This window comes from Crassostrea angulata, chromosome 1 (assembly GCF_025612915.1).
Source record: "Crassostrea angulata isolate pt1a10 chromosome 1, ASM2561291v2, whole genome shotgun sequence".
Taxonomy (NCBI): Eukaryota; Metazoa; Mollusca; class Bivalvia; order Ostreida; family Ostreidae; genus Magallana; species Magallana angulata.
This window is the reverse complement of record NC_069111.1, coordinates 8,157,360-8,180,256: the sequence shown is the minus strand read 5'-3', so window position 1 is coordinate 8,180,256 and position 22,897 is coordinate 8,157,360. Positions and strand designations below refer to the sequence as shown.

Genomic DNA, 22,897 nt, shown 5'->3' with positions numbered 1-22,897 from the left:
CATACTTAAACATGCAGCAATATACCGGTATACAAAATCAACGCAGATTTTTAACACTGGCAAAGCTAGTAGTTCTTAAGTAAGTAATTCCTGTAAGTTTTGACGACACAGTTTTGTAAATACTATGTAGGCTGACTATTACTGATAAGAAAGTTCTCTCAGTGAAAAATTCCGATTGTGCTGTTCAGCACTGATAGAAAGATAAACTCAAAAAGAATGATTGCATTTTCAAGCATTGCGTTCGTTGTAGGTAAGTTTTCTCTACATCAATCACCTTTTTTTTTTAAATTGCACCCAAATAAAAAATATTTGTACTGTAACTGATGGAAATGAGACATACGTATTGCATTTGTTAGCTATTATTCACACCTGCTACGGTACGTGTCGAGACCAGATTCCGGATTGTGCTGAATACACAAAAACTGCCTGTCAGGCACCCTACGACACGTGGGCCCGAACAAACTGCCCGCTCTTCTGTGGATTCTGTTGTAAGGTTTGATTTCAGTTTTCCTTTTCATATCCAAGAATGGATAAAACAAGAGTTCAATTATGACATTAAGTATAACATCAAGTATAACATTTATTGAAGTAAAGATGACCTAAATGTTTGGATGTTCTGAAGGTATTTTGAAAAAAGACCTAGTTAATCTACAAAAGTAAATCTTAACGTTTTTAATTTTCCTTTCCGTCCATGTACAATGGGATTTAAAGACAGAATAAACCTAGCCCCATTTCTTCCATTTTCATTGCAACTCAAACCAATAAAAGTCGTTGCTCTTTTCCCTATTTAAGAGGGTTCGATGGCCGTGGCCATTTTGTTGACTGTATTATTCTCCTTTAGAGGAACAGCTCTGATAAAGATGGAGGAAAATACTAAAACTACAAATAATATTGTTATTAATTTGCCGCATCCAGTAAACTGCCGCATCCTGGGCTGTTTTCTGTTCTATTTCCGCTCTATTTTTCGTATTTTAAATAGTTTAAATTTATAAATCAGAAAAAAAAATAATTTTATTATTTAATCGCTCACCCACTCGTACTCTTTTCATTGGATGTCGGATGAACAAAAAATTATATTGGTGTGGCCTTATGTGTTATATCTGATGGATAATTCTTTGACCACCTAGCCTCCTTAAATTCATACAAGGAGTATCTGCATTGTAACTATATATATATATACAGAATGCTAAAATTGAAGAGTAGATACTTGTAATTGATGATAAAGGATAAACAGCCGTTTTATAGAGTATGTAAGTTATCAATTTTTCACCTGATGTGATCCAAAACTTAACACACATCTTCCACTCAAATATTTCTGTTTCCGGTTTGTTTTGTTAAAAAATTTGCAATTCATGTCTGATAAAAAGAACTACCCTGAAAGATTGAATTTCATTTAGGTTTGAATGATAAAGATTTGCTTTTTTCCAAAAAATTTAATGATTAACAAGAAACTGATACTGTGGTTTCATCAATATTCGTTGAATACCAATTTTCGTTGATTTCGTTGTTAAGTTGGTCCACGAAATTTAATGTTCATTGAAGTGCAATATCTATTAATATTTTGTATTGATGTGGTCATTGGCAACGAATTTACATATCCTTGAAACTGTGATTTTCACTTTATCCACGAAAAATGATACCCTTGAAAATTAATGAAACCACAGTAGTAAAGAATAAATACATGTACCTTATTCGATTATATATAGGTGGCATTCATTAAAAAAGCACATCATCATGAACATATTTATATGATTTACATGAATATAACTAGAGTTAAATATACATGTCAACTTTATTACCACATCCTACATATTAGGAATATTTTCGTTTTAGCTCCCACTTGCAGTGACTCAATTTCTGACTGTTCGGAATATGGGAAGTCGGCTTGTGTGGCACCATATCTAACGTGGGCCAAGACCAACTGTGCCAGTTACTGTGGGCTTTGTAGTTCAAGTAGGAACTTTCTTCTTACAGACATTTCATAATTAATTCACATGTATGGATTTTTTTCAAGCAAAATGAAAACTTTATATAACCATGATCGGTGCGGTTGGGGGGATTCTAGATTAACCATTACCCCCTTTTCTTTGGAAATGCACGCTTGCCTATTTGATTTATGTGGTAAACTAACAAAAAAAGGCGCAAAAACACTCAAAACAAGCTAACACTCACCGCAACCTCATCCCTAAAATGATTACCGGGTCCGCATTTTGAAAGAATTTACAAAAAATACTGATAACAGGGTGATACAAAAATTATCTCAATGATTTCATATTTTAAAAAAAATGTTATATTGAATTGTGTATTGTATCTAAATAGCTGCGAACTCTGTCACTACAACGGAGGTCCCGACAACAACAACCACAGAGGCTAGCCTTACAGTTAAAGGTTGTGTTTATAAAGGACAACAACATTCTGTTGGTGAAACATGGCTGGATGGTTGTGACTATAGATGCACGTGCGCTAGTCCCGGTCTTACGCAATGCACACAACCGTAAGGCTAACTGGCATGTAATTCTTACATCCTACAGCAAGCAACATGCAGTAAATGTTAAAGATCATGTTTTAAAAAATCTCATTTACATGTCAAAGTTACAATGCTTTTTTTATGGTAGATGCGCCCAGTACTCTAATTTACCCTCCAATTGTCGCGAGGAGACGATACCTGGGGAATGCTGTAAACAGATCACGTGTGCTGTTAGTAAGTAACCACCCACAACCTGCAGTTGACACACCAGAATCATATAGCTCAAGTCGAAATCGAAAACACAGAGAAACACAATGAAATGTAACACCTGTTTATTTGCCATGGTATGATATTTCTGTAGACGGGACTTCGTCTGCTCCTGATATATCATTGGACAAGGGATGTCTGTACAAAAACAAGACCTATGCTAAGAGTCAGACTTGGATGGATGGATGTGATTACAGATGTACATGTGAGAGGAATGACATCGTGCAGTGCATCACACCGTAATGGATTTTTTTGTAATTTCAATAAAAATCAAACTTAGACTAGTTCTAATCAATTTAGACGTATAACGCACCATTGAATCTTATATCAAATTAATTCTTAAACACGAATTAATTCATCTGTGTGTTGAAATATCCAAGAAAGCGGCTTAAACATAATTATATCAATATTCAATCTGAACGTCTTCTAAATAAACGAGTTAATATTTATACAGGTGTTTGACCTACCTAAACCTCCCTTCCTCGTGTCATTACGAAACAGTTCCTGGAGATTGCTGCAAGAAGGTTGTATGTTCTGTAACAGGTAAATACTATTGGCATCCTCGCAATCAATATTACTCGTAAATAACAGCACTCTGCATTCTTGACACTCAAGAGTGCAGCGGACCAAAACACCATTGGCTATAAACAAAAGTTAAGCACCAATAGCTAACTAGTATTTGTAGGTGATGCCTTAACATTGCGATGTTACAGTACACATCTGATATTGTGTTTTCTAGTACTATTGATTTTTACTCTCCTGAACTAGGTAGACATTTTATAAAAGCCTTATTTTATTTCTTTTTTAACTCTCTTTCTAAGGAAACGAGATATCGGGAGGGATCAATAAGTGTGAGTACAAGAACAAGACGTACTCTGTGGGGGAGGTCTGGCAGGACGGGTGTGTCTACAACTGCACGTGTCTGGACGGACTGACCACGCACTGTGCATCGATGTAAGGATCATTCACTGACGTCACTCCCCCTGATGCCACATTAAATGTTCACTATGTCAACTGTGGATCCACCATCCATTGTGCAATATTGGTTTCCGTTGACCTTCAAAAGCAATATTTTGTCTTTGACCTCGCTGCCCACAGTTCGACATAGTGTGTTAAATTCTCTTTGTTCCTTACAACAGCACTACCTAAAATACGACAGTGCATATTCACTTTACCACTAACCTTAAAACTGGCCAATAACAAGATGACGGTGTATTTCTACCGCTCGTGTGACCTTCCTTACCCACTATGTGAGGTGATCCTTGTGATCTACAATTTTAACATCGTCACTTATTGATACGTGTGAACTTGATACGTAGTATTTAAATCAGTTTTGCCCTTAGAGACCTAAATGCAAACTACCATGCTAGGATATTTTGCATTAAGACCAGTATTTTAATTCAGTGCTTTACATTTACAGGTGTAATGAGTTCCAGCATCTCCCATCAAGCTGTCATTATGAAGTGGTTCCTGGGGAATGCTGCAGGAAGTTAGTTTGTGTCAACACTACAGCAAGTATGTTAAATCGAACACTGCTTTAACATTGTTTTGAAATCTCGACCTCATTCGTTACATTCAATCGAAAGAGTGCAACGTCATCCTATATGAAACTTATTATGATTATACCTCTTATCACTGGTTTTTCCTTGTAGATTCATTTATAGATCGCGGAGGCTGTACATACAGATCCCGGAAATACCAGTCAGGGGAGACTTGGCAAGACGGCTGCGCCATTACGTGCACGTGTCTAGACAGCAGATCGGGGCAGTATGACTGTAAAAGCACGTAAGTATGTTTTGATACTTTTACATAAAATATTTTTATTTTAGAATACTAGTATTCTAAATAAAAGTGTCAAAACAATGCACGTTAAGTGAAGCTTATTCGATAATGAGTTGAACGTTTGATGAAATGTGAGTATCTTCTAGAAAGAGGTTACATATTTTTATATTTAATACGCAGTGACTGTGGTCATTTTAAATTTGCGACGAACGACACTTGAAACGACTTAAAAACACCTGGGATGTTTCCGTGTATAGAAATGGGTTATAGCCTTGCTATATTAGCCAATCTGAAATGAATGTCAATAAAACTCTCAAAATAAGATATATGCTCTATTTTGGTGTAGCTAATAAAAATTACGAGTATAATGCACGCTATTATTAGTGTTTCACCCTTTATTATAAGCCCCGACTTCTCTTTAGGAATATAAAACCAAACTGTCATGGGTTGACCCTTAGAATGATTTAACTAGTAAGTTCTCGTGAAGGAGTTTGTTTCTTGAATGAAAATTGTTAACCTTTTTAATTTAGTTGACCTGTTGATAAAAATAAAGAAATTAAAAATTGATTTTAAAGAGGGCAATACTATTTTTACAGTGAATTTAGGAAAGTTATTTAAAGAAAAAGAAACCATCACCTTAGATGGAATTCTATTCATTAATCAAAGTACTAAAGTACTGACGGGGGGGGGGTTGATTTTATTTATTTTTTTTTTAAAGATATGTTTTCTTATATGCACATTTTTTGTAATACGAATTCACGGACTTCTCCGACAATAATTCCGAGAGAAACCCCGTATGAATCATGTTGTGTAATATTCAAAGATATAATTTTTAAATTCCATCAAACTAACGTTACGTATCAGTAATCGAAATAATTCAGAGAAATTATATGGATCCAAGCAATATTGAACTCTAGTCTCGTTCAACCAGACCATCGGATATCTCCGATAATCTCCGACAATCAAAAGAGAGACTCTCTCTGTTGACCGGAATTTTAGGCAGACAGCCGAGCGTCTGGTTGAACCAGACAATATTGAAGTCTGGCGTAGGAATACATACGACTACAAAAATATCTAAATTATTCTATCATTTAAAATCTTACTATTTTCAAGTTTTAAAAAAAATTATTTTATATAAGTTTCCATGAAAAACAATGCTTCAGAATACATTACATCGATTTTATCGATTATTTTCAAGAACCATTTTTTGTCAGCGGTGATGATTTGTGCTTAGGTCCAAACCCCGTTTCACCTCTGGTTTGCCAGAGTAACTGCATAGGAGAGTTGATTAAAATCAACTCCCCAAAAATTATATTCGTAAATTCTCAAACAGGAACCGGTCTCTCTCTCTCTCTCGCTCGCTCGCTCTCTCTCTCTCTCTCTCTCTCTCTCTCTCTCTCTCTCTCTCTCTCTCTCTCTCTCTCTCTCTCTCTCTCTCTCTCTCTCTCTCTCTCTCTCTCTCTAACGTTGTATCATTTTGAAAGATGCCCGAATATCCAGCTAGCTGATGGTTGTTCCCTGGTCAAGAGAGCCGGAAATTGCTGTCCAGAGTCTGTATGTGATTTGCCCAATGTTAATACGACGCATATCTTATCAAGTAAGTTAATAGTCATGATAGTCATTCGAGCTACACACCACATTATTATCATTACCATCACAACTATTTCATATTCTTAATTAGGTGACTTCCAAGGATGTGTTTACAAAGACGGGTCCATCTACCAGTTAAGGGATACGTGGTATGACGGTTGTCAATGGAAATGCTCCTGTGAGCGTAAGGCGTTCTACAACTGTGAAAGCAGGTAAGACAACTTCTTTCTTACGTTTCATGGATGGTGTCTTTATTGTTATTTTGTGCATAGTTAACGTTGGTATATGAAATTGGGTAATATTTAAAAAAAAAAGTTATCAATTGATTCCATGGTGATAGTTACAAAAAATGTGGAGAACTAATGTTGTTTCACTATTTTTTTGTTTCACATTTTAGATGCATGGGGTTCCACTTGCCGTCCCAGTGTACGCTAGAAGCCCCTCCCGCTGGAAAATGCTGCAAGGTTCCAAAATGTCCGCCAAACTACATCATCAATCTTCCGCCCGGATATGTACAAGAGTAGTAGGAGTATCCGCGTGACTCAAGTTTGAATGTTTATCAGTATACATGTACTAGAATATGTCTTTATAAAATTGTATAGTTAAGCAAAGGAGTATTTTAAAGTAAAATATCAAAAAACTTTTATATCAAATTTTGTCGTGTTCTTTTCGCAAGACTAGAATATTCAGTGGGATTATACAAGCGAAAAATTACAAGATGAAGCTGAACTACTTAGTCGACTAGTCCGTTCATATCCTGTTAGTGTATAGTATTAAATGATACTGTTTTGTTTCCCAATAATATTACATAGGAGTTCAAGAAGTAACCAAGCCCGTCCTATTGTTTACTCTCTGTAGAGTTTATTTCTTCCGTTTACTGTGAAATCAGAAACTACTGCAAAAATTTTACATATACATAACGGTGAGTCAAATAAATGCCTTCTACAGTAGTGAACCATGCCCACAGCCAACAGCAAGCAAAGGGCAGCAACTCCAAGCAACGGAATGAACATTTCGTGCCTGTCTATATTTTTAAATGCTGGTTTATTAATATCTTCCGAACAAATACGTGAGTACAAAACTTAATAATTTCAGGAACATTAGACTGCAAGTGTGAACAACGTCAAAAGAAAATACTTACTAAAACAATGACAGGACTAGCAGTTTTTCAGCAGCGAAAGCAGAAAATGTAGTTTCCTCACTCAGTGCTTATTTTTGCAAAGAACTTCAAATAAAATAGATTGTGAAATGCAGAGAAATACGGGTCGTTTGATTGAGGTTAATAACCCTAACGATAAGTGCTTAATCATACATGTATACTTCTGTGTAACACTCATCGGAAGTCAAGAACATTTTAAAAACTTGCTGGACTTGACCCAAATAAATCAAACAGCTCTCCATAAAACGCGTCACGATTGCTGCAAGAGTGCTTTTTAAAGAATTGTCCTTTGATTTGTAAATAGTACAAATTTAAAAAAAAAATCACATACATGTACTTATACATGTATGTACTGTTGGTCTTTTTTGCAATTACTTTTATATCAAATTTAGTAATGATTTGTTATATATTTAAAAATTAAAATAAAAAAATTGATTTGGACTGCTGCATGCCTCACACTTCTTTCCTGTTATATCTCAACAAATTAACACAGGTAGTTGTCTCAATTATTTATTGATTGAATCAATAATGATCGAAAAATGCATCGGCCGGAAGTAAAACCCAGGCCGGCAGGCGAGCAACACTGAGCCACCGATGCTCATAAAACGATTAGTTCCCCTTTATTTTCAGGATAACAAATTACATGTTTAATATACATTGAATTTTCTTTGTAAATAATAAAACAATATACAATAAAAATAACATCATTTTAGTGAATAAATTAAATTATCCCTATAGCCGAAATAATTAAAACCTTTGTTTGTTTGTTCGAAGTGAAATCGTTATAATATCAGGATGGATTATATTTGTCATCTATGTCAAAGATTTGTCCAGTTGTAATGAAGGTAGATTTATTTTGTCTCACTTTCAAATTTCGTAATGCAAGACTGAATCAAATTTCTATAACTGCATGGATCAGTGAAATATTACAAAGTCATCTACTCTAATTTATTTTGTTTAAATTCATCTATCAGATGAAAGCATTGGCGGAATCAGAGGGGGGGTCCAGGGGGTCGGAACCCCCCCCCCCTTTCTCTGGGACAGATAATTTTTTTTTGAAAACTTGTAATGCCTATTTAAAGGCAATTGTCCCCATTTATAATATAAATACTGCAATTATTTCAAATAAATGCTTTTAAAATTGCTAATTTAAAGAATTTTTTACAACGCACCGTATTTTACATGTACATGTATTTCTTATATGAAAAACTCTAACGATTTTTTTTTTTATCAAAAAAGGTACTCCCCATCAGCATCCGGTGCTCACATCTGTGAGTAAACATGTGGAAAATTTAAAAAAAAAATTAACTAAGCAGTGTCGCTAAAAACACAGATTTATGATAACATGTATAATATCTACAATGCATTGTCTACTTTATTTCTTTAAAAAATCTATTATAGTTAATTTCATGCAAGTTATGCTATTTTTCTGGAATGCTAGCTATACCGTACCTTCATACCCACATGAAACACAAAAGAAAGTCCTTTTTTGTTTTGTTTCCAAGAATCGGATATTATGTTACAAAATACCGTGTAAGGGGTTTATATATAAACCATTATGAAAATGCACAACTTTTCAAAACTTTCCTGAATAAGATCGCATCTGTACTAGTGCCGGGTGATGTAGTGCACCCATTATACAGAGGTCACATCAGGTTCCCTGGGACGACTATTGCTTGTACAATTGTATTTCACATGTTCCATCTATTCAGCAGATAAACTATCCCCATTTTCGTCATTACCTATCATTTAGACCTTTATTTAAGAAGGCAACCGATAGAAATCAAAGTTAATAAATAGTTCAGAATTTAAACATAAAAGACATAATTTTTTTTTACCAAAAATTCATTTCTATAAAAGCTTGTCGTAATAAGTCTGAATTATTTTTGGTTTCTTAGTGTTTCTTTCTATTAAGCATAGCATAGACGCAAGTTCTCATTGCTGGAGACTTGGTTTTTTTTAAAAGCTGGAAATTATGCAAATCTTCCTTACCTAAACCAAAACGCTCAATAATGCAGTGCACTCTGATATTAAAATAGATGTGAAATAGATATTGACGAGATAAATGTCCATTAAATTTACGCACGGAAAACGTTCTAAAGGCCTTGTTTATTGACAAATAATGTATTTTGCATGTATTGGAACCCCCCCCCCCCCTTTTCAAAATTGCTGGATCCGCCTCTGGAAAGGTACTCCTTTGGAAGTTCAATTTTAATCTACATATTATACATGTACTTTCTTATCTGTCTTAAATAGCATATTGTGGAAAACACAATTTTATTCGGCGATTGATTTTGCAAGAAAAAAAAAATGTTAAAAACAGTCCTTGGCCGTTTGCATGACCTTAATCGTGTAAAGGATGAGAAAGTGAGTATTTTGCCATTTGCATTTGCTATAAAAATGGTTGCCTTGTTTAATTATATGGTTTCCGTCTTGAATTCAATGTTTTTAATGACTTGTTCACTTGACATCTTGGTAGGTAGCTGGTACAAGGTAACTCGCTGGCCTGTTTCAAAAAACGACACACAGTATACAGGGTTTGTCAAATAAACGTAAAACATCGAAATTCTACCCTTTATACTAACTTCTATTCTGTCAATTTAAGTTTAACATGAATTTTTCATAAAAAAAATCCAATTAATCAAATCAGTTCGACCTGTTGGTTTGGTGTAAAGCTGTGTAGTGTCCATTCGGGTCTTGGTAGTGTGTAGCATGGTCTAGTCCCGTGTAAATGCCGCTGTTTGGTGTCTCACTGACATAGTTGATGGATTCACTCCCTACCCCAGGCGTAATGAGTCCTGCTTTATGGTGAGGTGACTTCCATTTCCTGTGAAATCAGAAAAGGACACAACAGAAAATATATATTTTTAATTAATAAAAAGGTTTGAAATGTTCCAATTAACCCCAAATAAGTTACCTTCTGAAGTAGATAAGCAATGCCACAAGAACCAAAATGCAAAGAATGGCAACAACAAGCAACACAATGAGAACTACTGCAATGTAAAACAAAAATTACTATCAGAAAAATGTGTTTTACCAAAAAAAACCCATACATTTATAGACAAAGTTTCTAACCTTTTTTTATTCTTAACATTAGAATAAGGTTATCGTTACTCTCACAGATATTATATATAAGTAATAATATGTATTATAATACTGATTAACATATCGTACCACAAGAAGGTTGATATGCATCTGGTCTTCGTTCACTTTCAGATATGGACCGATTCCTGTCTGAAGAACGTATATCTTCGTCCACATTAACTGAAAGAAGTTCACTTTTGTCGTCTTTAAAATATGCTTTTGTTCATGGAAATTATCAGTGCTGGGCTTAGAGGGTAAATATATTATATCAACAATATTTTATAAATGTATGACGTAACGAATGACAAAAGTTCATTTACTTACTTTTTACAATCAATTTATTAATTTGTTTAAAGAAAGGTGTTAATATAAACAATAGAATGCTTTCTTTGATGATTAATGCGGGTTATTAAGGTAGCGATCATTGCAGAAAAAATAACGAAATTAATACATAACGCGAGTTATGTACATGTATTTTTTCTGCAAAGTCGCTACCTTCATAGCCCGTATGAATCACCAAAGAAAGCATTTTATTGTTTAGGTGTTACACAGAAGTTGCGTGCATTAGAAAAAATTCACAAGTTCTCCACATTAATTTATATTTCATTTGCACTTCCCTGCATGGTATGATATTACACACTGTATAGCCTTAACCATGCAAAAACTATGCCATTTCAAGCAAAGTCGAAACAAAATCATTTTTATACAACAGTAAAAACTTATTATAATAAATGTATCGGATTATCTTCAATCTTTCGAAGTTTTTAATTCAATTTTGCTTCAAATGTATACGTATTTCAAAGATATAAACTAAAGCAACGGTCTTATGCTAAATGGAATCCACTTGAAAATTTCACTTAAATCTGTTAAACGTGGAAAAATCATCTGAGGAAAAATTGGCTATGTACATTTACATGTACTTAATACTGTTGAACATGACAAGCATCTTGATGTTTAGAGGCCATACAGTACATGTAATGGAACCATTCTAACAAGACCTTGGACTTTCGGTAGGATGTAACTATCTTTTTCTTGCGTCAAAAGAAGTTTAAAATGACGCTAGTTCCAAGTGAAATATACACAGATTGTGTCAGTACATGCAGTCTTAGCCCAAAGGCCAGACAAATCTTGTTGATTTCAAAGTGCCATGGCTGAGTGGCTAACAATGAAAGAGACAGGCCTACGTCACATCGCTGTTTGCTACAACTACCCAAAGTCCAAGCTCCTGTTAAAATGGTTCTAAACATTTGTACTCCAACAAAATACAGTGTTGTACAAACAAGGATTATAACGGTGATCTTACCAGACTGCCCAGTCACGGAAGGATTCTTTTCTGTTCTCACGACCCACGCGTCAGTCGTCGCTTCATTTCCACAATTCAGTTCGAAAGGGAATGATGGATAAATGGCTTCAGAAAAGAGGGAGAATGTATTAATTATTTAATACATGCAACACTGGTTCATAAACCTCATTGTGATCCTTTACATTCTATTTTCTTTTCATTCTTATGTTTTAACTTAGTTTGAGATATGTTATAAGAATGAGAATAAAGGAATATATTCGTAGGCGATCTCAAAGTTTGATTTCTTTAATCTTTCTTTTGAAAATTGTTTAAGAAGAGAGTCAGTCATCGGCACAAAGAAAAAAGCCATGCAATGGATTTTTACCAAGGTAGGAAATCGTTAAACAAAATTTGGCGCTTGCTTCTGTATCAGTTGCCCCAGGATTAAGGAGCCTCACAGTTGATATTCCTTCCACGTCTGCCTCAATAATTGTAACCGTGTCATCACAAAATTGATATTGCTGGTGGTTGAAAAAGTCTTGGTAAAGAATCTCGCACATTATATCACATGCTCCATTATTCAAAAGTTTCACCGAATATGCGAATTTTCCTTTGAAATGGTGCAAAATTCTGCATTCGTTTCCACCCAAAATGATTCCAGATCCAAATGAGGCATTATAACCCCGTAATATGTTGGCATCGCAACTATACACGGATCTTGCATCTGAAAAACACAAATTAAGTGAGCATTTATTGCTGACTTCATATTGTACTTACCACGTAATTAGGTTACCAGAGACTAAACCAGCTACATATTACACCAATGTTTCGTTCGAATCCCAGACGGATCACAGAAATCGTTTGATAAAACCATAATAAATAGTCTATACCTTTATTTGTTCATGCATGCAAGTAGGGTGGAATGGGACATCTGTCGATATCAATGTTGATTAAAGTGCTACGATGATGGGTAACAATATTGGAAACTTAAAGAAACTGTTTATATAATTACACTTCGTTTTATTGTTTATTTCGATAAACAATACATGTACGCCACAACATGGAAGTGTCCCATACCACCTTAATATAAATGAACAACGTTAAAACTCTTACCAAAGACTACGCTGAGCCAAATTTCCAACAGTAAAAGCGGACGTAGTAGATTTGTGATCATCTTTTCAAAGCACGATAGAAAACAGTTGCGAAATGATGAGAGGTTCATATGTTGATGGCCGGAATTATCAACTTAGCTTTGTCGGGGTTGTTCATCACAAAGTCACAGAATGATAGGAGGTTAGTAAATTTTACAACATATTTTGATAAGTGGAACTTGCAACAATAATATAATAGACATATAGCCGCTCTTTATCTGATTGACAATGCAAGAAAATAAAAACTATCAAGACAATACGGGCTTCTCTGTAATAAGGAATAAATAGAAACTTATATTAGTCCACTGATCGACTGCATATAATATAGTTATTAGTAACAAAAGGTCTAGAAAAATATTGCGTCGGCCGGGAATCGAACCCGGGCCGCCCGCGTGGCAGGCGAGCATTCTACCACTGAACCACCGATGCGTGCCCTCACTTACGTGATGTTATATGGGTCATTATCAAAATATGCAGACTTTTGAAAAATGTAAAACATGAGAAAATTATTGCTGAAAAAATTACTTTGATTGCAAAAAACACATTTAACAAACAATGAAGTATAACATCTAAAAATTTGCAAACATTGGAATCTACCATTTAGCTGATAATTAGACTAAAATGTAATGATTTGTAAAAATTTGGTCAGTGGTGTAACAGGCATATAGTATAGGAAAAAATTCTTAAATAAAATAAAATAATTCTTTTAAAATGATGGACATAAAGTTTATATCAACAAACTTCATTTAAAGTTATCAGAATTAGATAACAGAAAATATTTGACACATTTACATAGTGACCAACATAACATTTGAGACAAAGTCTTGATGTTACTCAACAAATTTTTAATTTGAGCATTAAAAAGAACGCAACTGGATTTTTCTTTTAATGGAGCATAAAAAAGACATTACTATAAATGCACTGGTGTTTTCAAATATACATGTATCATTGCCAGTTAAATTTATTTGGAGAAAAATGTACATGTTACACCACTGATTATTATGTTTTACCACTGACTTAAAGTTACACCAATGACCTAGCGATAATAAATAAGAGATAAGCGCATTAAATTTTGTAAAATAAACTAATCTCTATTTTTGATTGCATTTAAAACATGATAAATTTGATCTTAAATAAAAGTTTTCGTACCTCATTCTTTCATAATCTGAAGAGAGATACACTGTTACACCACTTATAATCAATGTTACACCACTGACACAAAAACGGCATGTAGATGTTTTTTACACGAATTCACTCATTCTTTGATGTTATATTTCATACTGGCATCCACACACTTTTATCTACCTTGTATCGAGTTCGAACTTTTTTTGGCTCATCAATCTCACAAACAACATCGTCAATACTATACCAGCTCATATCAATCATACATTTTGGATAATAATATTGAAATTTCTCCAATTTTCTCCAAAATCTATGCATACAACTCGTATTCACTTCCTCTTTGTTTATATATGTTTTTGAAGCTCAGCTAGCATTTGTTACCTTTAAGAATTTGAAAGATTTTAGTATAACATAATAGGGAATGTGAAATGTCAGTGGAATAACATATCTTATAATACACTATAAGTCATTAAAAAGTTTGATTTTTTAATAAAAATAAAATGTGGATAATTTCATTTCTTTATTAGAATAAATTTGTTTTTACTTTTATCTTTTAATCAAGTATTTAAATGAGTAAAACATAATTAGAGCACACAAAATGTCAATGGTGTTTCAAATAATGTCAATGGTGTAACAGGTCCCATTTTCCAGATTAAGAAAACACAATTGCAATTAAATAGTCAAGCTTTCTTTATTGTGACAGTGTCTAACTTGTAAAATTGATAAATAACAATTGTTCAAAATGCTCAAAATATAAATGAAATGGAAGGAAAAGTAAAATAATTAAATAATGTCATGTGGTGTAACAGTTTTTTCAGTGGTGTAACAACAATTTTTGGTTACACCACTGACCGTTATACCACTGATGTATCCATAGTAAATGTAGCAGTATGACCCAAGTGAACAGATACTACACAAAGCTACATAGCCTATGTTATAATGTGATAAACATTCATCATTTATGTGAAAAACTTTTTTGTTCTTTCATATTAGAAAACCTTAAATAGCACGTTATCCCACTGACACAGTTTACATTGTATTTTTCGGAGTATACTAACATTTTCTGCTATATTTTCTATCACAATGATGTCATCACTGATACATTTATCTTTTTAGTAGCAGGGAAGGATGTCACTATGATGTGGGGGATTCCAACTGTAGTACAATATTATTAACTTGATGTATTTTAAGATATTTTTATATGATTTGCCTTGTAACACCAATGACAAAATTTTTTTGTACAAGCATATATCTCATCAAATTCATTGTTTTTAAAAGAGAACTTGTTAAGGAGCATAGCAGAAATTAAAATATGAATGTTGTTTTGAAAATTAACGGTGATTTTTGGAATAAAACATCAATATTATTGAAGATATTGTAGGGTAAAGACGTTGGAAAAATTTAATGACAACATAAATTCACTGAAATCTCATAACAAATAATATTTTTTTTTATACTTTAAGCAGTAAAATTGTCGATTAATTTGTTCATCAATATAGGTTTAAGTTTCTAAAATCCAATGGTACTGCATATATTCCCCAGAACATTATTTTTCCCCCTTTAAATTGACACTGACACAAAAGGCTGCATATTTTGAGAATGACCCATATGAATTCACAGGTGCTTGAGGACAGGACCGACATTTTCATATAAATTAACATCAATATGAGTACAAATATAAGCATTTAATGTTAAAGTAATAATACAAAGTGTCTAGTTTTAAGAACTATTTAAAATAACAGGCACCTGCGTTACGTGTATAGTTTTCTCAGAATTCGAAATCTGCTGCGGCCCTTTCCAGAAATTTTATAATGCATGTACATATATTTACATCTACCAAGTATTATTCCCTCTATTTCTTACGGAAACTTATAGTTAATTCATAGCTCTATAGAAACAGCCAGATTGAAATCTACACGCCCCGTTTATTGATTGGTCGAAATCTACAGCGGCTGAAACTGACAAGAAAGTGACAGGACCAAACTTGACACGCCCAGTTTATCGATTGGTCGAGACCTACAACTACCTAGGAAAAATCACGGACTGCACGAAATAATCATGACGACGTCAGACTCAGTCTCACAGGAGACGATTTGGCTGTTTCTTTTAGTTAACGTACTTACGTACATTAACAGTAATTTAGTGAATTTTACTTACTTTTCATAATCAATTTATCAATTGGCTAAAAGAAAGATGTTAATATAAACAATAAAATGCTTTCTTTGATGATTCATTCGGGTAATGAAGGTAGCGATCATTGCAGAAAAAATTTACATAACCCGCTAACGCGGGTTATGTATTTTTTCTGCAATGTCGCTACCTTCATATCCCAAATGAATCATCAAAGTGAGCATTTTATTGTTTAAGGAGGCCGACTTTAGTTTGCATTGCGCATGTTTTTGCGCATTCTAATATATCGCGATAATACAGTTGATTTATACTTCTTATGAATTTTTTTCGATATCATTTATAAAATTGAACACAATTAACAAAATACAGATAAAAATAATTAGATTTTTAAAGAAAATTTTTATCTTTAACACGATTTTTACGTTGTGCGGTAGGGGAGCATTGCCATTGCGCTTTTATGACGTTATGATAAAATTAAGCTTTGTAGGAGTACGTTATAAGAAATAACATAAAAGAAAAAGTAAAAATTGTACGCTGTTGAAATTTTATATACAGAATGATGCTATCCTCGAGGATATTTTCCTCATTTTTGGAATGAATCCATTACACTAATCATCATTCGTGATGATCCAAATATATAGCAAAATTTGGTGCATTTTAATATTTTGAGATGGCCCCCACTGAAAACTAGACGGTAGAATTTTGTGTTTTTTGCATATAAGGTAGGAAATGATATTACTTATCATATATAACAATTTGAGAAAAAAAACTTTTGTAGTATTTTTTAAAACTGCTTTGATGTGCGGAAAATGACAGTTTCCTATACATTCCTATTGTAAATGTACCTCTATTTTGAGATGGTCCCTAAAAAGAACCAGACGGTCGATTTTCATGAACCTACGCATATAATATAGAGTTGGTTTAAATTACATATGGTTAAAAAATAAAGAGTTTTGCTTTTGTAGTTTTTCCGCAAAAAAAACCAAATCGGCCTCCTTAAATGTATAGTATAACGAATAATCTCATAATATCCTTTCGTCCACATAATACTGTATTTGATGGTTTTCCATACCACATTGCTACTTATATTTTCGTAACGTTTACGAGAGGTGGATCATAAAGAAACGTCATTTGGGGGTATATTCCTAATTACTTTTTTACGATCGCCGCTTTTTACAACTCCCTTGGTATTCACAATAACGGTTGTATTAATAAAATTGTTTGCAATATTAAAAGGTTGTCTGGTATCCAAAGAAAAGAGATTATGACAGAAGATTAAACAGATTCGGGTCACAAAATATGTCTGTCCGTGAAGAATCGACTTTGCAAGGGGTTTCTTGTGACATCATCATTTTAGTGCATTGCGAGTTACAGAAGCTAACCGGCACAGAAAAGCCCGACCAAAAAAATTATTGAAAACGAATTAGTTCATACTACTTCCCTACAGCCTAAGAATAGTAAATATATTATGACATCATTGTCCCTGCTTCTGACTAATTTAGAATTATAATAACACCTCTAAGCATCCCCTGTACACGCTAGCTGTAGAAATGCAGGTGTAACGGGCAAAGAACAGTATTAATTCGTCTATTGTAGCCATAGATCATTTCAATAACATTGCTTTGCATAAACGAACAATATTCCCTTCCCACGCGTGTGTTGATCGGGTGGAGTCTCTGTTTACATGCGCGATTCCTAATAGAAAGCGGTTGCAAATGCAGCAATTGGGTATGCATTTGGTTTTTCTTTAAAAAAGAAATTAAAGAAAAAAGACGATTACAGTTCATGACAGCTTATAAAATTGCTGATTTATCAATGTATACGTACAGTTTGTCAATTTTTTTCAATTATTACTACAGCGTCAATGAGAAATGAACAGCATTTTCACAATGGACAAACAATGTCTCCATATTTGATTGCGGCTACATTAATTTAATCAAAAATCTTTTATGCACAATACACTTTATGCATTCTTTTCAAATTTTGACAAATAATTGTTGTCATTGAATTTTCTGAGTATATATGAATAGAATCATTCATCATTACGAGTGTGGGATAGTAAAATTCCAACTCGGGGATAAGACTCACGGTCTAGGACGAGGCTCTGACCATTCCTAGACTGCGAATCTTGGTCCCGAGGTTGGAATTTCACCACCCCACACGTGTATTTTTCTCGCATAATTAATATTAAAAAACGATGTCTGACAACTTTCCGTTATGACGTTCAAAGGATTACTTTCGGTTTATCCCTCCTCCTGCTTCAAATTGTGCAAGTCACCACAGTTTATTCAATAAAAATATGATAAATTGTAATTAAGCAAACCAATTGCTTATTAAATAATATCAATCCATCACTTTGCACTTCCCTACAGCAGACAACGTTTCTTCGCGTTTTAAAGCGGCGGCGTAGTACCGGTAATACACAGTGTAAGACAAGAAAAATCTCACACTGCTGTCTCACACTGGACAAATTGATCTAACACTGGTGATAAATAATGCGAGAAAAATGGATATGAACCTCTTCATTCAAACCAATTGCGTATCTGGAATTCTTTATCAACAATATATAAAGCAAATAATCATTCACGACACACATAACATTTTTTTTTATTTAAGAAACAATGTCAGCAAAACATACTTTAAAATATTCACATGAAGATATGTTTCCTAAAATGGTGAGATTATTTCATTTAAAAAATGCCAAAACACAGAGCACAATGAATGTTTGTGAAGTATAAAAGATGATGCCCCGTCTCTGACTCCTCCCTCAACACACGCGCACTACTCGTGGTCAGAGGGGGGACTGCGGGATCTCGACCCTGCCTTGGCATCCCCGCCCTCGTTGATTGGTGATCGGCTCTTTGAACGACTGATGGATCTGGAGCGACTGCGAGATTTTGATGCACTCCTTGAACGACTTCTGCGTCTATCTCCACTTGCTGATCTGGATCTGCAGGAGATAATAACGTAAATTAGCATTTCAGGCGTTATGATTAATCAATACAAATATCTGAGTAATTTTTTTCATTTAACCAAAAATTGCAAATTTAAACTTACAACATACAGAAATAAATGCACTACAATATGAATTTTGAATTCTAGACTTCTATGACAAAAAAAACAAGAGATATTCACAATTAATGTAAAAAATAAAAAGACTGCGACTGTAACTCACCGCCTCCTGTCCCTACTTCTGCTGCGACTTCTGGAGTAAGATCTTCGTCTTTTGTAAGGGGATCTAGATCGAGATCTGAAACACAATGATCAATCAATACATAACATATCATTACCATATCGTCCATTGAATTTGCCAATCTATACAAAATAAAAGTAATCAAAAAGACTTCAATTAATTTTTCCAAACCAACATAAACTCACAAAAAAATTTGCGTTCCAATATTTCACATTGCTTTTTGTGAATTTCTTCTTTTTTTTTTTTTTTTTTGGAAATGGATGCAAAATTTAAAAATTCTTCAAATAAGCCTCCTGTGCAGGTTTTCTCCCAAGGTTTTTTTTTTTTAACTTGAGTCCTAAGACTCAAGGTTTCTGAGGTTCAGTTCCAGCCAATTTTGAGTCCAAGTATAAAAGCCAAATTAAAGGAATTCATTTTAATAAAGAATCATAATCTTTCATTATTTTGTGTTAAGGCTACTTTACAAAATTTATATATAAACTTGATAAACATTAAGCTCTCCTACCTGCTTCTGCGGCGAGACCCATATCGTCCTCCTCCCCCTCCACTGCTGCCCCTACCCCCTCCCTCTCCTCCTCTGGAGCGACGGAAACCATAAGAGCTGTCATTGGGACAATCCCGTGCAAAGTGACCAGTTCTGTGGCAGCGGTAACACTCATCATACATACCACCTCCCTACACACAGAAGAATGTAGTTTAGTTACTACAGCTACTATGGTTTCATTAATAATTGTTGGCACCAATTTTAGACATTAAAGTGAAAATCACAAATTCAAGGATACATAAATTCATGGCCAATAATTCACATCAATACAAAATTTTAGTAGAAATTCCATTTCAATGAACATTTAATTTTATGGATAAACATAATATCGAAATCCACGAAAAATTGGTATTTAACAAATATAGATGAAACCATATTATTCATAATTTTGTTTACTTCATCAAACTTTACATTTTCAATAGTTCTAAACAAGAGGTCATATTAATGACACATAATAACCATCACCAACCCAGTTCCCATCTCAGTGGACTTATTAACATTGCTATAAATTTCTTTAGAAAAATGGTTCATGAGAACTTGGAGCCAACAATTTTTTTTTGAGATTTCCACACTGTCAGAATTACAAACTTACTCTATTTGATGATGCTGCATATGGTCTTCTTGGATTTCCTTTTGCCCATTCTACTCGAATACTGGACCCACAAATCTCGCGCCCATTTTCATATTTTAAAGCATCCTAAAACAAAATGTATACACGTTGTTAAAAGAACCACAGTAAAATTATCACTTTCTCATGCATAGGAGGGAGAGAAAAAGATAACCATATAGCCAAATTCATTACAGAGATCTTTGTTTAAATAGTCTAAAGATATTTGATATTGTTCTTTAAACATATATCCACTATACTCCAAAGAATAGATAGCTTTGAGAATACAAAGCTTGAAGATTTTACCCTGAATTTTGGCAATGGCAACTATGGCATATGGCAAACATGGCATATGGCAAACAGAACATGGCTCATAGGGCATGACTGAGAAGGAACTGGCTAATGGGGCTCCCTATGGGTGGGCAGGCATAGGAAAGCATGGAGCAAGAGAAACTCCGAATAATTAAGGTACCAGTTGACCTGATCAGCTGCCAGGGGCTACAACTCTAGTGGAAGCTCTAGAGGCTGCTACACCAGTTAATATTCGGTGATGGCAACATTGGGAAAAAACTTATTGTCCACATTCACAGGTTAGGTCATAGTGGTCGCACTGTTATTTTTATAGCAATCAATATTTTAATATATATTTCATAACATTAGACAACAAAACTTCTACCTGAGAAATCATTAGGAAATGTTTGCTGAAAGTTAGTAGTAATATAACTATTTCACCCCATTTGATAGTTTACCACATCTCATGATAAGTAATAAATATCATATATATATAATTTATATTTTGAGATGGGGGAACTGTTTATATATATATATTTTTTTTAATATAAACTGGTTATAGCTTTTCTTAAAATTAATTACAACATTGATCAATTTGAATACAACACTAGCAAACATTTTCAATGTAATAAATATTGTACGTAGACAAATCATTTGGGTTGTAACAACTCCAGGTAACATACAAAACTACCTTTCAACTGAAAACTTTGCCTAGAATTTAACAGATCTAAGGCCCATGGGCCACTATACTTACCTTTTTAGCATGCCATCCCTTTTCCTTCCCAACCCCAAAACACAAAGCAAAACTAAACCAACTGATTTCATTCATAACACACCATCATACCCTGATAGCCAGTGTTTCATTGTAACACATATCTCAACATGTTATTGTAATGTTTTGAAAAATACTTCTTATGTCTCAATATAAATGACTGCAATAAAAACATCTATTAAACATCATTTCTTTACATGGGTCATCAACAATTTTAGGAATGGAGTTCTTTTATGATTAGCTTAAAATTCATCTACAAATACCAAAATCTGTAAACACAAACTACAATCTTGCAAATAAACATTATTTACAGGACATACATTTTGTTTTATTCCCTATCAATTTCAATATTAGAAATTAATAAATAGTCTATACCTCTGCATCTCTTCTGTCCTCATAGTCAACAAAACCATAAGCTACAAAAAAACAAAGGAGACTTACACACAGTCATTCAGACTTGACAGTTTACCATGTTGGTCATAGATTGAAACATTTTCTCAGCCTTGAAAATATTTATAGACCCAGAGAAAAGAGTTATTTTTTGCAAACACTTGAATAGATTCAATGTTCAAGTACAAATTCACTTTGTCTTGAAGATTTTGCTTACCATAATGGAGAACAAAGATACTGATATTTAAGCAATGACACAGGACATCTAAAATCTAGGCATGAAAAATACTGTACATTGATTTTTTTGTATACGAGTTAACTTTCGGTTAGGTATACAGGAATTTTTTTGTATTCCAGTTGACTTTCGTCTTTTTATGCTGAAAATTTTGTATACGAGTTGGTCTGTGTACGACTTGACCAGACACCTTTGTGGTGAAAAATATTTTTTAAAATAAAAATTAAATGTCATTTCTGTAGATTTAAGTGTCACTGCAGAAATTTCAGGCGTCATTTCTGTAAATATTGTCATTTTGGTAATTCAGTTTACCCTGAAAAACACACCCTTCAACACTTGTTAATATCGAAAGATGTCTTTAGGCTAGCTGTTTTGGCCACAAAGTAATATTTGCAATCATTAATCATATAATTCAATTCAAGCAAATGTAAATGAGTTAAACAAGCCCGTTATTATGTATTATTCGAGTTCTTACCCATCTCTGCACCTGCAATAAAATTGAAATAAAAGATTAAAACATGACATTGCAAGTCAAAATTAAGAGTTAAAAAAATCGACGGAATCTAACTTGCCAAACAAGATGGCCGACATACGAATACCAAGCGTGCACAGTGCTATACACATGATACAGTATTCAATATCACAATAGGAAGCTTATTTAATGAAAACCAAATAAAAAGTTACCATATTTGACATCGCATCTTATTAATCGCCCATATGGCTCAAACACATCTTCTAAGTGTCGAGGTTGAGTATTTTTACTCAGCCTGCCAATGAATAAGCTGCCATCACCGCGTCGCGACATCTTGCTGGTGCCTAACTATTAGTTTC

The 22,897-nt window shown here is 33.8% G+C and overlaps 3 protein-coding genes and 1 non-coding gene across 8 annotated transcripts; 1 reads left to right on the top strand and 3 right to left on the bottom strand.

Annotated features, from left to right (window-relative positions):
• Positions 1 to 129: 129 nt before the first annotated feature.
• On the top strand, positions 130 to 6,750 carry LOC128166814 (BMP-binding endothelial regulator protein-like). The gene is made up of 13 exons (XM_052832206.1): positions 130 to 250; positions 357 to 488; positions 1,834 to 1,953; positions 2,320 to 2,494; positions 2,616 to 2,701; positions 2,829 to 2,973; positions 3,189 to 3,277; positions 3,556 to 3,688; positions 4,155 to 4,249; positions 4,387 to 4,519; positions 6,001 to 6,113; positions 6,198 to 6,318; positions 6,504 to 6,750. The coding sequence occupies exons 1-13, from the start codon at positions 217 to 219 to the stop codon at positions 6,628 to 6,630; spliced, it is 1,503 nt and encodes a 500-aa protein (XP_052688166.1). The 5' UTR covers positions 130 to 216; the 3' UTR covers positions 6,631 to 6,750.
• Positions 6,751 to 7,767: 1,017 nt separating this feature from the next.
• Positions 7,768 to 12,890, bottom strand: LOC128157377 (uncharacterized). 4 transcript variants are annotated; one of them, XM_052820177.1, is made up of 7 exons: positions 12,745 to 12,890; positions 12,017 to 12,355; positions 11,653 to 11,757; positions 10,440 to 10,529; positions 10,183 to 10,258; positions 9,922 to 10,092; positions 7,768 to 9,771 (listed from the first exon to the last, which is right to left on the bottom strand). In XM_052820177.1, the coding sequence occupies exons 1-7, from the start codon at positions 12,851 to 12,853 to the stop codon at positions 9,726 to 9,728; spliced, it is 936 nt and encodes a 311-aa protein (XP_052676137.1). In that variant the 5' UTR covers positions 12,854 to 12,890; the 3' UTR covers positions 7,768 to 9,725. The 4 variants fall into 4 exon arrangements, with proteins under 4 accessions (XP_052676137.1, XP_052675891.1, XP_052675972.1 ...); XM_052819931.1 differs by having other exon boundaries at positions 10,183 to 10,255; XM_052820012.1 differs by having other exon boundaries at positions 10,440 to 10,499.
• Positions 12,891 to 13,140: 250 nt separating this feature from the next.
• Trnag-gcc (transfer RNA glycine (anticodon GCC)) lies at positions 13,141 to 13,211 on the bottom strand. Its single transcript has one exon. It is a non-coding gene; the product is annotated as a tRNA-Gly (tRNA).
• Positions 13,212 to 18,616: 5,405 nt separating this feature from the next.
• On the bottom strand, positions 18,617 to 22,897 carry LOC128174717 (serine/arginine-rich splicing factor 6-like). Of its 2 annotated transcripts, none has more exons than XM_052840208.1 (7): positions 22,751 to 22,897; positions 22,542 to 22,553; positions 21,817 to 21,857; positions 20,364 to 20,468; positions 19,733 to 19,902; positions 19,210 to 19,284; positions 18,617 to 18,984 (listed from the first exon to the last, which is right to left on the bottom strand). In XM_052840208.1, the coding sequence occupies exons 1-7, from the start codon at positions 22,869 to 22,871 to the stop codon at positions 18,816 to 18,818; spliced, it is 693 nt and encodes a 230-aa protein (XP_052696168.1). In that variant the 5' UTR covers positions 22,872 to 22,897; the 3' UTR covers positions 18,617 to 18,815. The 2 variants fall into 2 exon arrangements, with proteins under 2 accessions (XP_052696168.1, XP_052696160.1); XM_052840200.1 differs by having other exon boundaries at positions 22,542 to 22,558; positions 22,753 to 22,897.

Coding starts and splice junctions, on each gene's coding strand:
- LOC128157377 (XM_052820177.1), bottom strand. CDS start 12,853: ATGAACCTCTCATCATTTCGCAACTGTTTTCTATCGTGCTTTGAAAAG. Junction 10,093..10,182: donor TTGCTTATCTACTTCAGAAG/GTAACTTATTTG, acceptor CTGATTTCACAG/GAAATGGAAGTCACCTCACC. Junction 9,772..9,921: donor GCTTTACACCAAACCAACAG/GTCGAACTGATT, acceptor TTTTTGAAACAG/GCCAGCGAGTTACCTTGTAC.
- LOC128174717 (XM_052840200.1), bottom strand. CDS start 22,871: ATGTCGCGACGCGGTGATGGCAGCTTATTCATTGGCAGGCTGAGTAAA. Junction 20,469..21,816: donor AGGACAGAAGAGATGCAGAG/GTATAGACTATT, acceptor ATTTTGTTTTAG/GATGCTTTAAAATATGAAAA. Junction 19,903..20,363: donor ATGCAGCATCATCAAATAGA/GTAAGTTTGTAA, acceptor TTCTGTGTGTAG/GGAGGTGGTATGTATGATGA.
- LOC128166814 (XM_052832206.1), top strand. CDS start 217: ATGATTGCATTTTCAAGCATTGCGTTCGTTGTAG. Junction 2,974..3,188: donor ATCGTGCAGTGCATCACACC/GTAATGGATTTT, acceptor ATATTTATACAG/GTGTTTGACCTACCTAAACC. Junction 4,520..6,000: donor CAGTATGACTGTAAAAGCAC/GTAAGTATGTTT, acceptor TCATTTTGAAAG/ATGCCCGAATATCCAGCTAG.